This window comes from Rhinolophus hipposideros, assembly GCF_964194185.1.
Source record: "Rhinolophus hipposideros genome assembly, chromosome: 1".
NCBI classification, from domain to species: Eukaryota; Metazoa; Chordata; class Mammalia; order Chiroptera; family Rhinolophidae; genus Rhinolophus; species Rhinolophus hipposideros.
In genome coordinates, this window is record NC_138047.1 from 69,908,984 (window position 1) to 69,923,341 (window position 14,358).

Consider the following 14,358-nt stretch of genomic DNA (forward strand, 5'->3'; position numbering starts at 1 on the left):
AGGGAGAGTGCTGAGAGATGGACCGCTCAGGAGAAAGTTTACAAAGGAATTTTAGTAGAAAACAGAAGGAAAAAAAATATTTAAGTCCATCAGAACTGTTCGTAGGGCAGGGAGAGGAACATTTTCGGAAAGTATTGAGTCAATGGGTAGAAATGAAGGGGTGTGAGGTATACATACATTTATATATATATATATATATATATATATATATATATACATACATACATACATATATATATATGTCATATTTTTAAGATGTAAAACATACTCACAGAGTTACCAATAAACCACTCTCTTTCCCCTAAGTATGCTTCCAAATCTTGCAGAAGCTGAGGTGCATCGTACATAAGTAGTTCATTAAATGTCTGCTTCTAGGAGAGAGAGAAAAAGATCACTTTAAGGATAATAGGAAGAAAAATAAATAGTATGATTTGAAGAAGAGGAGTTCCATCTTTATTTTCCTACATGAGTTCAGAAAGGAAGAGAAGTAGCTATGTGTGTGTTTTTTTTAATGTGTGACATTACTGAGATTCAGATCTAACTTTTTTTAGATCTTAGTTGTCCCTTTATTACTCATGGATTTAAAAATAAATACTTTGTCACTAGTTCTTATAGTTTCTTTGCATATTATGACTAAATACTTTACCCATAAAATCTTTTAATGATTTTATCTTAATTTTTTATTAATAAAAATTCCATTATGTTTTTCCACTTTTAAAATTCTCACTTTTCTTAGCCTCACTCCCTTTAAAGTTAAATAATAACGGAAGGTAAAGAAATTTTATTTTATAAGGAAGGCTAGATTTCTCTAGTTTGACAGTCTTTTTAAATTTCTTTTTAATTTTCAATTACAGTTGAACTAATCCATAATGAATCATTGTGCTCTGGGGCTTATATGAATTTTGTCTCTTTGACTTGATAATTGTGCCTCCGTATATTTGTCTGCCTTGAATATCATCTACAAAACATCTAGGTGCCTCTTTTTGATATATTATGTAAGGTAATATTACAAACCAAATAATATCCTTACCAAAAAAATTTAACAAATATATCCATTTTAAAAAAATTATCCTTGTGTTTTTGCTTGAATCTCTGAAGACCAAATAATATAATCATGGCCTATTTCTTGGTGCAAAGTATTTATATGTGAAAAAATTGGCTGGTTTGTATTTTGGATATGAAATGTAATTCACACTTAAAAATATTATAAAATTTGACGATATGTCATTTAATATTCATAAGTGACCTACACAGGCACACCTCACTTTATTGTGCTTTGTTGTATTGCTCTTTGCAGACAGCATGTTTTTTTACAGATTCAAGGTTTGTGGCAACCCTATGTTGAGCAAGTCTGTGGCACCATTTTTCCAATAGCATTTGCTCACTTCATGTCTCTGTGTCACATTTTGGTAATTCTCTCAACAGTACCAACTTTTTCATTATTATTGTATTTGTTATGGTAATCTGTGACCTTTGATGTTACTATTGTAATTGTTTTGGGGTGTCCGGAACTGTGCCTATATAAGATGGCGAACGTAATTGATAAATGTTGTGTGTGTTCTCACTGCTCCACCCACTGGCCATTGCCTGGTCTCTCTCTTCTCAGGCCTCTGAGACAGACACAGAATACTGAAATTAGGCCAAAAAATAAACCTATGATGGCCTTTTAAGTCTTCAAGTGAAAGGAAGAGTCAATCTATGCGGCAAACTGCATTGTTGTCTTACTGTAAAAAATTGCCACAGCCACCCAACCTCAACCACAACCACCCTGTTCAGTCAGCAGCCATCCACATCGAGGCAAGACCCTCCACTAGCAAAAAAGATTATGACTTGCCAAAATCTCAGATGATGGTTAGCAATTTTTAGCAATATCTTTAAATTAAGGTATATACACTTTTTTAGACATACGCTACTGTACACTTAATAGACTACAGTATAATGTAAGTATAACTTATATGCACTGGGAAATTGAAAAAGCTGCTACTCGCTTAATTGCAATAATCTCTTTATTGCAGTTTATTGCAGTTGTCTGAAACCGAACGCAGAATATCTTGCAGTTTATTGCAGTTGTCTGAAACCGAACGCAGAATATCTCCAAGGTACGCCTGTAATAAAAGCCAGTCTTTATTAAGGTAAGTCAGATAGTTGATAACTACCTCACCAATTTGCTGATTTACTTCCAGTTACAATTATGACTTAGCTAGGTAATACCAATTACTATTACATAATGCCTTACATTTGTAGAATTGTTTGCAAAAGCATCATTACATATTTACAGACAATTGCCAGATTTTGCAAACTGAAGCTTGGAAAGCTTATCATTATTTTGACTTTACACTGTTATATACCACTTTTGTACCTAAGGATCTCTCTCTCTAGTTAATATGTTCATAGTTTTAAATAAAAACAGTGTGAGTCCTTCTGCCCCTTACTCAGAATTTGTGAGCTGAGGCAATGTGCCCAGAGCTGTGTGGCACTTCCTACAGCTCAGCTTAGTTTAGCATCAATTGGAAAGACAATGGCCAACTTGGCTATCCCAGAATAGCTAGAAACAGGAGGGAGCTGAACGGAAGGGGATGTAGCTGCTAGACGGCTTTCCAAAAACTTCTGTGTGCTCACCTGGTTAACTTTGTTATTTTTTCTAATGTGCATTTCCACAACTTAAGGTACACCGATGCTTGCATTATATGCAGTGCCAAATAGAAATTTTATGTCTGTGCTATTGACTTCTTTAGCCCAGGTTCTCTTTACATGTTTTGTGAATCATCTTAGTCTAATAAAATGTACATAACCAAACAATGTAATCATTAGTATTTAAGAGTCATTTTAAAGAATACTCACCAAAATAAGACGAAATTTGGTTATACATCCTTTTCTTCCCAGATGTGTACTTTTTAAAATGCATTTCCTGATAAATCCTAGACAGCCACTCTTGTATTTGGTGTACTCTGAAATGGCTACCTCCTCCAGAGAGTCATAAGGCGGGAGGTTTTTGCCCCCTGAGAAATCATTGCTATAACATTAATATAGGAATTAAAGAAGATTGTGTTTCTCCAAATCATTGTTTTTAAACCACACTACCAAAATCATTTAGTATTGGAAACGGGCCAATAGCATTCCTTCAACCCTACTCATCCAGCATCCTATCCCCACCCCTGTTCTGCAGATGAGGAAACTGAAACAGATACATTGCATAACCAAAGAAACACTAGTGGTAAATTCAAGAATTGTCAGTGTGGGTGACCGATGTCCTGAGACATATTTTGCCTTTTAACAAAAACTCATAGACACAGACAATAGTTTAGTGGTTACCAGAGGGTAAGGGGGTGGGGGGTGGGTGATGAGGGTAAGGGGTATCAAATATATGGTGATGGAAGGAGAACTGACTCTGGGTGGTGAACACACAATGGGATTTATAGATGATGTAATACAGAATTGTACACCTGAAATCTATGTAATTTTACTAACAATTGTCACCCCAATAAATTTTTTAAAAATCTAAATTAATTTTTAATTGGAAATGTAATTTTTAGCAACCAATACTAAAACATTTATAATTATGTGTATTTGATAGATTTTTAAAAGCACATATAATAAGAGGACTGTTTTCATTATCCATTCATCTTTACTGCACCAATATTCTGCTTTTGAAAATTTTACCTGACCACAAGGTGGCAGCAATGCAACCCACTACAAGGAGATTAGGCCACAAAATATAAAAGAACTATGCATTTTTCATTGTATACTAGCCAGGTTCTGCTTATTAATCAGACAGTCTGTAACTATCTGCAGTATTTCTGCAACATGTTCTCCCTTCATATGATTTATCATGAACTTGGATTATGTTCTGTTAAACTTTGTTTTGTGGTAGGTTGTAAGAGCATTGTTATTCTAATACAAAGGTAGAGTGTATGAATGCTCAAAGAATATTTTCCTCTGTGAAATGGCCTTTGTTATGGAGCCTCAGTCAAAACAGAGAAAATACAGAGGGCAAGTCCATAAATTGACAGACTGCCAATCAGTGAGGATTTTTAGTGTGGGGGAAATAAAGCTTTAGTTTTTTTTCCTAAATCAGGATTCATATCTCTACTTGTCTGCATTTATAAGGATATGTAAAATACAGATGCCATGTTTAACAAACAGATGGAAAAACAACAAGCGCTGGACTATATGATAACACTGTATTAGTTATAGCAGCTAATGTTTATTGAACACTTTACCTAGCCATAAATATTTATGCTACCATTTAATCCTCCCAACATATTTCAAAGTAGATTCTACGATATTTTTACAAACAAAGAATTTAAACTATTGATAAGGAATTAAGTGACAAGTAGTAAGAAAGGAATCAGGATTTACTGGCAGTCCGAGTACAGAGCCCGTGTGTATCGTCTCTGTCATCAGAGCTGAGCTTTTAAGACTTGGTCCTGGTTAGTCGTATGTGTGTGTGTGTGTGTGTGTGAGTTCATCACCACACACCTTACATTTATGTCAAGGAATCAGTGAATGTGAATACCTTTATGTTTTAAGTATCTCTATTCAAATCAGAAGGTCCTCATTAAATAAACAGTATTTAGTATAAATATGCTTAAGTAAATTAAGGAAGACGGCCATCTGTTCTGTGCTGTAGCTTTTGGATGCAGGCCTTAAGCTATGACATGTACATAGGATTCTTGTGCAGCTGTTTTGAACAGCTGCTGGCACTGTGGTCTCACACCCAGTGGTTAAGAACATGGAGTCTGAGTCAGAATGACAGGGACTGGAATTCCTTGTATATCCCTTACGAGCTGAATAACCTTCAGTGAGTGACTTACCCTACATAACCTTACATTCTGGAAAATAAGGATAACAACTGTTTCTCCCCAAAGGGATGCTTTGGGATGAGTCACTAATTTGGGAAAAAGTATGTGTAGGTGGTGAGGCGGTGGGTTCTGGGCTGGGCAGACTTGTTGTGTGAGCTCGGCAGCTACTCTCTGTCTCAGTTTCTTCATCAGCAAAGTGAGCATGATAATACAAAACACTGTCTCACAGGAGGAGCAGGGCACTGACCGAGATAATCCATGTAAAGGGGCAGAGCAGCACTGCACACGGTGTTGGAGGAGCTTGGCTCTTCCTACCACTCACACAACAGGGTCCAGTGCCTGCAAAGCATAAGGTGTGGGGCACACCAGCGAATGACGCAGGCGGGCTTCCCACTCTCACGACACATTCTACTGCAGGAGACAAAGTAAATATATTTTAAAGTACAGATTATGATGAGTGCCCTAAGAGAAACCACGAGGGTCTGTCTGTAATGGAGAATAACCAAGAGGTCTATTTACAATTCTGGATAAAGATGACGGATTTGATTTGAGATATATATATATATATATATATATATATATATATATATATATATATATATATATATATACACACACACACACACACACACACACATACATACATACACACATATATATGTATATAGTTCCAAAAACACGGTAAATATATATTTTGGAAAATATAGAATGTGGAAAATTGGAGAAGAGACAAGCAAACAGAATTTAAAGCTGTAAAGCAGATGGATGAATGGTACCTGCAAAGGGAAAATCAAAAACCAGCATCATCTATCCCCATAAAAACCTCAAATAGTTCAGGAAATACCAGGATATGTCTAGAATTGGGGGTAAGGAGGTAAGGAAGGGGATAAAATGAGGATTGTTGAAAAGCTGTGGAAAGAAGTCATTTTAGCATAAGACTTCCTCCTTGATTTTACACTGCTGGATACCTGCCTCTTCGCCATCCTTAGCAGAAGGCTGGAGAGGGTGGTATAGATGGTCTCTGGGTTGGGAGTCTTCATACATAATATATTAAAAAGCAGGGGGATTAAATGAATATCTGTATGCTGAATGTCAAATTCTGAGACTCTTAGCCTTCTCTTTGCTCCTTGTCTGCTAGAACACTGTCAGCCAGGCCATTATATCTCTGGGCAAAAGATTGAAAGTCTTCTCTAGGGACCCTAGTGTAAGAGCAGATACTTGAAAATGGTGATATTGGGAAGTACCTCCAAATGGCCTCATGATGCTCAAAATCAGCAAACTCCATCCACATGTTGAGAGCTTTGAGTAAACATTTTAATTTCCCTACTCTTTGTCATGGATTATAAAGGATGGTATGACTCCTGGGGAAAGACAGAGACCAAAACAAAGGAAAAATGGCAACTTTGAACAAACATACTATAGGCAGGGAGATGATATTGTATCAATTAAACAAATATAAAGTAATATTTTTTAAAAAACACAGAACATTGTAGAATAAGAGTCCTTATACATTTAAAAACATGTCAGACGTTGAGACCTCAAGAGAAGGATTGTTGAATAAAATTGAAGAATTCTCCATGAAAGTAATGGCAAAAAACAAACAAAAGGAGAGATAAAAAAATAGAGAAAGGATCGAATATCTGAATAATAGGAATTTTAATATAACAGATCAAAGAAAAGAAAGGAGGAGGAAATTACCTGTGAAATAATGAAAGGCAATTTCCTAGAATTAAAAAACATGAGTCCCAGATTTTAAAGGGCCCCCAAAAGTGATAGCACAGTTGATGAAAAGAGGATCATACTAAGACAATTATTGTAAAATTTTAGAACTCAAAGGACAAGTGGTCTACCAGATTTCAGAGAGGAAAGAAAAATAGGTTATATACAAAACGTCAGTAATTAGATTAGATTCAGACTTCTCAACTGCTAGAAGACCATAAATAAATGTTTTCCCAATACTAAAGAAAAATTGCTTTTCAACATAGAATTATATACCCAGCCAAATTACGAAACAAGTATGAAGACGAGATAAAAACGTTTTTCGACAAATAAGGCCCCAAACATTTTCCTATGCTCGGTAAGCTCCTGGAGAGTTGCCCCACAAAAACAAGGACAGAAACCAAGAGAATGAAGCCAGGAAAGGATCCAGAGAAGCATCCAAGATGATAATAAAAATTGCAGGATGACAACTGTGCACCACATGTCTAGTGCAACCAGAGACACAAAGGAGAGTGATATCCATACTGTTATCACCATATCTCCTGGCATCAAGCCTTCATTTTAACTTTTGAAATACTGGAGGATGTGCCCCCAAATAAAGGAAATAAAGACAGAGGATGGCATCTAGGAGACAGGACTCCAAATCAAAAAGAAAGAGATCCCTGGGATGGCAGGGAAGGGAAATTTGATGATGATGGTGGTACAGAAAAGTTAAACAATTTTACAGAGGAGAATGGACGTCTCTGGCCAGATATCACCAAGAAAATAATGGAAATAATAGCTTATCGTATTATTGACCTTGAGGAAAACCATACTGGTCGACTATTGGATAGTATGGGAAGATTTAACAATAAAAGTGAAAAGAATAAAAACATGGAAAAAAAAAACAATTAGTAACTTTAACTTCGAAGGGTAAACATAAGAAAGGAAATATAATCAAAAACATACTGCAAGGCACAGTTCTGTATAATGTTTTCATGGGCAAACTAATGTAATCACTGAATACAGATTTAAAAAAAGTTTTAATATCACTGCATTGGCAGTTTTGGGGAACAGGAAGCAGAGAGAATGACTATGTAAGAGTTAAATCTTATTACTATAATATGAAATCCACAGAAACTAAAATTAGTGAATCACAGTAAGCCATATTTATATATGCTATAGAAATATGGAAATATGTAAATCCTATAGAAACAGCTAAAAGGGTTAAAAAGAGGGTTGCATCTGAGAGGAGCCATTGTGAAGAGGTTAGGGCAAAGAATCACAGTGCTTTGCTTTAAACTTTTCAATATAACTTGATATTTTCAAACTACAGGTCTAACTTTGATAAAAAGGGACTTAAAAAGCACCTGACATAATGTCTGGCAAGTGAATCTGATTAATAGCAGTAATAGCAAACTGATTACATTACTTTTATGTCTTGTTTTTTCTCAGCCCAAGGAAAACGTGACATGAAATCATCCAGTGTATCCACAATAGCATCAACTTGACATTGTTCCAGTTCTGTTTTTCCAGCCAAATCTGTGCAACAGAGAAAGAGGTCATTTTATGCCCCCAAATATGTTCAATTTAATTTACTATATTAATACATTAATTTTTTAATATGCAATATATTCATATAGTTCAAAAAATCAAAATATTAGATTGGTGCAAAAGTAATTGAGTAAAAGTAATTGCAAAAAAGTAAAAGTAAAAGTAATTGCAATTATTTTTTACTTTTCAAACCGCAATTACTTTTGCATCAACCTAATAATATAACATAGTATCCCAGGAAGACCAACTTCCACCCCTGCCCCCATCCACGTCATTTTGCTCCCTTCCCTAGTACCATATTGATAACCACTTTTATTAGTTTCTTTTGTATTCTTCTATTGTTTCTTTACGAAAATAAAAATAATATCCCACTCAATATGCACCTCTCCTATATATCCTAGAGATCTTTCCTTACAAGTCCCTTAAGGGTATCCTTGCTCTTTTTTTGGCTTCATGGGATTCTTTTAAGTAGAAGTGCCAAGTTTATTTAGCCTCAACTGACTATGTCTGCTTCCAATCTTTTGCTAATACAAGCAATACTACAATAAATAACCTGTATATATATTTTCATTTATTTTGTAAAAAGAATTCTTTTCAGTTTTCCAGACAGTTTTTGTCAGGAGCATTTGTGTTCATACTGGAAACTATAAGTTTAAAATAATAGAGGATTTTTGGTTTGTTTGTTTGTTTTCTTTCCTGCCATTCATTGATCATCATTTTGCTAAAAAAAAAATTGGTCTTCCTAAATATTTTCTCACTGGTGTTGATTTAAAATTCTGCAGTGTGGAAGCATACTAAAATAGATTGCTTTTATACAATCATGTGAAGTTACTAAAAATCAAGGAACTGTACACTGACAATGAGAGAATTGTAGGTCATACACACCTCAACAAAGCTGTAAAAGAAAGAAAATGCTTTGGTGATTTACAGTTCTTCTGTAAATTATCTGTCGTGTTTGTGTGTGATGTTCAGAGGTAGATTTTTCTTTTTGACCTTGAAAAGCCCCTCCTATCATTAGGTTCTCTTCACTCATTTTCATCCCCACTTTGACTTTCATGCTCAAGGCTTTTGGCTATCAATTTTATGCAGATGACTCCATATTCAACACTTTTAGTCCTAAATTCCAGGCCCATATTCTTAGCCTCCTTTTGGATAGTTCTTGAATTCTTTTGGCCCCTGAACTTCCTTCAAAAAAATCCCAAATGGAGTCATCACATCCTACCTCACATCAGCTCTTCCTTCTTCATTCATTTAACAAATAATTACTGGGCTCCAACTGCAGACATACCCCAACTGGGGCTATAGCAGTGAACGAAAGAGATAAATTTCTTGTCTGCATGGCACTTATGGCTGACAGGAGGAGACAGATACTGAAAAAGGTACTCCTAGTTAAGAAGGAACTCCTAGTTCCTTCCTTCCTTCCTTCCTTCCTTCCTTCCTTCCTTCCTTCCTTCCTTCCTTCCTTCCTTCCTTCCTTCCTTCCTTCCTTCCTTCCTGTCTTGGAGAAGAGGAGGAGGAAAATAAGAAGGAGTTATGAGAATGACAAACCATGTCCAATCTGTCGTATGCCTGCCTTGACACTCCTGATCAAATAGACTGCCCTTCACGTACCAATACTGTCTTCTGGTACCTGTGATGATTCTATTTCCACAACCTTTCTCATTTTTCCCTCACTCTTTCTTCTTTCCCATTGCTGTCTGAACTATTTCAATGACATCCAAACGTATGTCCTTCACACATGAGCCTATCAAATACAAAGTACAACCAGAATAATCTTCTCAAACTCATAGCTATAGTTATGTAGGCTTTTCTGCATAAAAACCTACAATTGAAGTTAGACAGACAAAGATAAATAATGGATGATCTCACTTATATGTAGAATCTTACAACAAAACAAAACAAGAAAACCCCAAAAAACAACAACAAAAACCTAACTCATCAATACAGAGAAGAGATTGATTATTGCCAGGGACAAAGGGTATAGAGTGGGCAAAATGGGTGAAGGACTTGGGGATGTAATGTACAGCATGGAGATTATAGTTAATACTGTATTGTATACTTGAAAGTTGCTAAGAAAGTAGATCTTAAAAGTTCTCACATAAAAACAAATTTGTAACTGTGTGGTGATGGATATTATCTAGACATACTGTGGTGATCATTTATCAGTATATCCATATATTGAATCATTATGTTGTGTACCTGCAACTAATATAATATTATATGTCAATTATATCTCAATTTTTAAAAAAACTTAAACTTGCTTAAAGAATGACATTCATACTCTGAATCTTTCTAACCATATCACAATCTATTTTTCTATCTGTTTCTCTTTCTACTTCTTCTGCAAATTTGAAGTTCTTTTTCTCATGCCATTTTCTCTCTACCTGGGATGGTCTAGACCAGAGATTCTCCAAGTGAGATCCATGGACTGGGCCCATCAGCGTAATCTAGGATACTATCTAGAATGCCAATTCTTGGGCCCCAACCCAGGCCTATTAAATCACAATCTCTAGTCAAAGCTGAACAATCTGTGTTTTAATGAATCTCCAAGCAATCCAGATACACATAAAGTTTGAGAAGCCCTGCCCAGGTCCAAGTCTTCCTCTTGAAATTCTAGGTATCCTTTAGTTAAGGCTCAACTCAAATGTTATTTTCACTTCAAAGTCAAATTTCCGTAGAGTCAGAATTAACCTCTATCTCTTCTGAAATTCCAAAAAATTTCATTTGTTGAAATATGTTAGTGCAACAGAAATTTTTATATTTTTAATGTACACACATAACTTTGATTCAAAAATAAAGGTCTAGTCTTTGTAGCCCATTTTATTTGTGAGCTCACCATGTGGCTGTGTCTTGGGTCATAGAGGCTGTGGTATGGGTGGTTGTGGATAGGTCTGAGAGTGGAGCATGGGGATTCTACAGCTGGATTAGAAAGAAAGGGACTATTTTAAAAAAGCCAGACGTAACTTTTTACTCAAAAAGAATGTTAGGGAAGTATGAGGGGAGATAGAAGACAAAGGAACATAGGATGGGAGAAAGGGCATCAGGCAAAGACAAGAGCTGACAGTTTTCTGTATTTCTCCTCATCACCCCCATGATGCAAGCAGGTGCTCACAAAACATTCCAGAAGCCAACTGCCAGCTAAGGATGCCGCAGATGGCACTCCGTGGAAGCAAGTACAACCTTGCTAGTTTTTTCAGTGTGACTAGGATGGAGAACATTGAGAACATGATTCAAATAGTCTGAGGAATTTCAAACTTCATATGCTATGTGTATTTCCTGTTAATCTTCTCTGATAACTTGTGATGCACATGGTAGCAAAAGTGTGGTTTCAGACATACTTGTCTAATTTTTTCAGCTGAATTCTGATAAGAGATTGGGGACAAGGATCTGAGGGGCGGGAATGGCTGTGGGTAATATAAAATAAAATTAGTTGTTTAGGAAACTCATGGAGAGTTCAAGTGGCATAGATGGTACATTTATACTTCTCCAGCACTTAATTCTATTCCTCTTTGCACTATAGTGTTCAATAATAAAGTTATTCAGTGAATACTGAATATATACTATGTTTCTCTGAAAATAAGACCTAGCCGGACAATCAGCTCTAATGCATCTTTTGGAGCAAAAATTAATATAAGATCTGGTCTTATAGTGAAATAAGAAGTTTCTTATAGTGAAATAAGACCGGGTCTTAATGTTTCTCCAAAAGACGCATAAGAGCTGATTGTTAGGCTAGGTCTTATTTTTGGGGAAACACTGTATATATACATATATATCCTTTTTGTTTTTCAGTTATCCAAAATTTTAAAATGCAATAAACATATTACCTGTGTTTTTGGTCAAGTATCTTGCTATTGCTAGGCTCTGGTGAAGCTTAAGTCCATCGATTTCCAAAATGGGGATTTTGCCAAATGGAAGACCTTAAAATAAATGAGCAAAGAATCAACTTCCATAATAAAATCAAGAGTTATATTATTTCCATTTTTACTGATAATTGTGGAAACACAGAATGATTTTTAAAGCCATGGAATTCTTGAATATTTATTCTAAAAGGGATACGAAGCATCCTCTTTACATTTTGTAAGTTAAAAAAAAAGATTGTTAAAAGAATTGCTATAAAGTTAGTGACGGAACCACGTCTAAACCCAGTTTTGCAATGATTCGCTATATATTACTATATATTATCTCATGCTTACTTAATTCTCTAAAACCTTTCTTAAAAAGCTTAATTTTGTTAAAAACCTCTCTTTTAAAGCTTCATTAATTTTTGGTGCATCAATCAAGGATCACATTAATCTTTAGAACTGAAGAATAGTCTGAAGAATATGGAGAGTTTGACTTACATATTGATTTTGGCAAAATTCTCTTTTTTGATAAGCGACCATTTGAAGTGTATAGTAAGGCAGCAAGCATATTATAAAACAGGACAGACTCATACCAGGTATCATATTAATATTTTATCTGTAAGTTCTACTTTGTTTAGATAACAAAACTTTGTTTTGCTATCTAAACCTATTATATTTTTGTCAGAAAGCAATATATTATTACAGAAAAATTCTAAATTGAAGGTAAATAAAAATAATTCTGCCACATAATTATAAACACTTTACTATTTTAATTTCTTTCCCATAGATATTTAAAAAATGAAATTATAGTGTATATACTTGGGCTTTTAAGCAAAAGATATAAATTTTTATCCTCTTTAAACCACTTTTGTGTCAGATCTCTGTTAAAGCATTTGCAACTATATTCTAACAATCACAAATTTTAAGATCCCTTTCAACTTGGAAAATATTTTAAAAATGCAGCAATTCCATTTTCAATAACATAATGAAAAATTAAGGTAAAATAGGGTATAAGGCACTCAGAGAATTTATATCTAAAAACTGAAAAGTGGGATTTGTTATATGTAACATTTCCGCTATTTGCTATCCATCTTAACTTATATAGTGGGTAAAATTAAATTTCACCTATTTTGTGTCCACAGAGTTAAAAACCCCCATATAAAAACTCTGATATTAGAAGAAACATTTGGTTATTAATGATAAAGTTTCATGAGAACAGAAAATAAACTATTCTGTCCCACCAGAGAAGAATTCTCTGACAAGAGATAAAGATTGATTGTAGGGGCAATGACTTTTAAGGAATTCAAACTTTCAAAAGGCATGTAGCCATATTTATTGTTAATATACCATTTATCATGGTATTATTGTTAGCATTATCTAGTGCAAATAACTTGGGCCATAGTGTTAAGTAGACCTGTGTTTGAACATTAGGTCTGCCTTGCTAGAGCTGTGAACCTAAAAAAATTACCTAAACTCTGTGTGCTTCAGTTATCCCAACTATAAAATGGAAACAATAATACATTCCACATAGGCATGCTAGAGAAATTAAATGAAATGGAGTCTGTAGAGTATCTACCAGGTGCCAGATAGTCTTCAAGTACTCAACAGTTGTTTTCTTCAACTTCACCTTTATGTGAGTTGGTGATAATCTAGTCATAAATATGTGAATTTTACACATATAACTAATATTTAGTTAGCATTTCTAGATAACATGGCAAGCATCTAGAGGATGGCTTACAACTTACTGAGAACCACACACTGTGATTTGTTTAATATAATGATATTTCTTATTCTTCCTCATTGTCTTGAGTGCAAAGTAGCATGTTTTGATAGGGTGACCTGCCCAATTTGTCCATTTGCTCTTTCCTCTGATCAAACAGATCCCAGTTTTGTTTGTGTATCCACCCCTCTCTCATGTCATCACATGCCTCATGAAAATTGATTCTATCCCTAACTTCAGAGGGGGACTAGATGCTTCTAAGGTTCTTTCCATACCCTATGCCAGTGGCTGATTCATAAATGGATGCGTGCGCCAATTTGAGCCAATGAGACACGAGAAATTTGCTGAGGTCTTCTGGGCAAGTTTTTCTTCATTCTTCCAGGAAGCGGTTGTCTCTCGCTGACTTTTTCTCATATATCTTCTCAATCTTACTGTTCTGGGCTATGCGGCTGGAATTGAGCAACATATTTGCTACCAGCCTCAGGATGGAGCCAGCACACAGAGGAGGGAAAAAGGATAAAGCCATCCTTTGAAATGTCCTACTTCTGGATTTTCAGTTATATGATACAAGTCATTTCCTTATTATTTAAGCCATTTTGAGTTCCGTTTTCTAGAGCAGCACATCTGATACATTGTTAAAACATTGTAGATACCTGTAGCAAACCCATCCAATTCCAACTGTCAAAAATATTCACTGCAATATCCCCCCATTTCAACTCTTCTGACAAAACTTCATATTGGT

The 14,358-nt window shown here is 35.1% G+C and overlaps 1 protein-coding gene across 3 annotated transcripts in view; it reads right to left on the bottom strand.

Annotated features, from left to right (window-relative positions):
* HPGDS (hematopoietic prostaglandin D synthase) overlaps nucleotides 1–14,358 on the bottom strand; it is a 47,442-nt gene that overhangs the window by 4,134 nt on the left and 28,950 nt on the right. For all 3 annotated transcript variants that reach the window (XR_013993554.1, XM_081052110.1, XM_081052111.1), the window contains exons 3-5: nucleotides 11,879–11,971; nucleotides 7,933–8,042; nucleotides 273–371 (exon numbers count right to left, since the gene is read on the bottom strand). Coding sequence is in view for 2 of the 3 variants with exons in the window: in XM_081052110.1 (XP_080908236.1) it covers nucleotides 273–371; nucleotides 7,933–8,042; nucleotides 11,879–11,971 (302 nt within the window). In the remaining variant the exon portion in view is untranslated. The remainder of the gene's footprint in view (nucleotides 1–272; nucleotides 372–7,932; nucleotides 8,043–11,878; nucleotides 11,972–14,358) is intronic.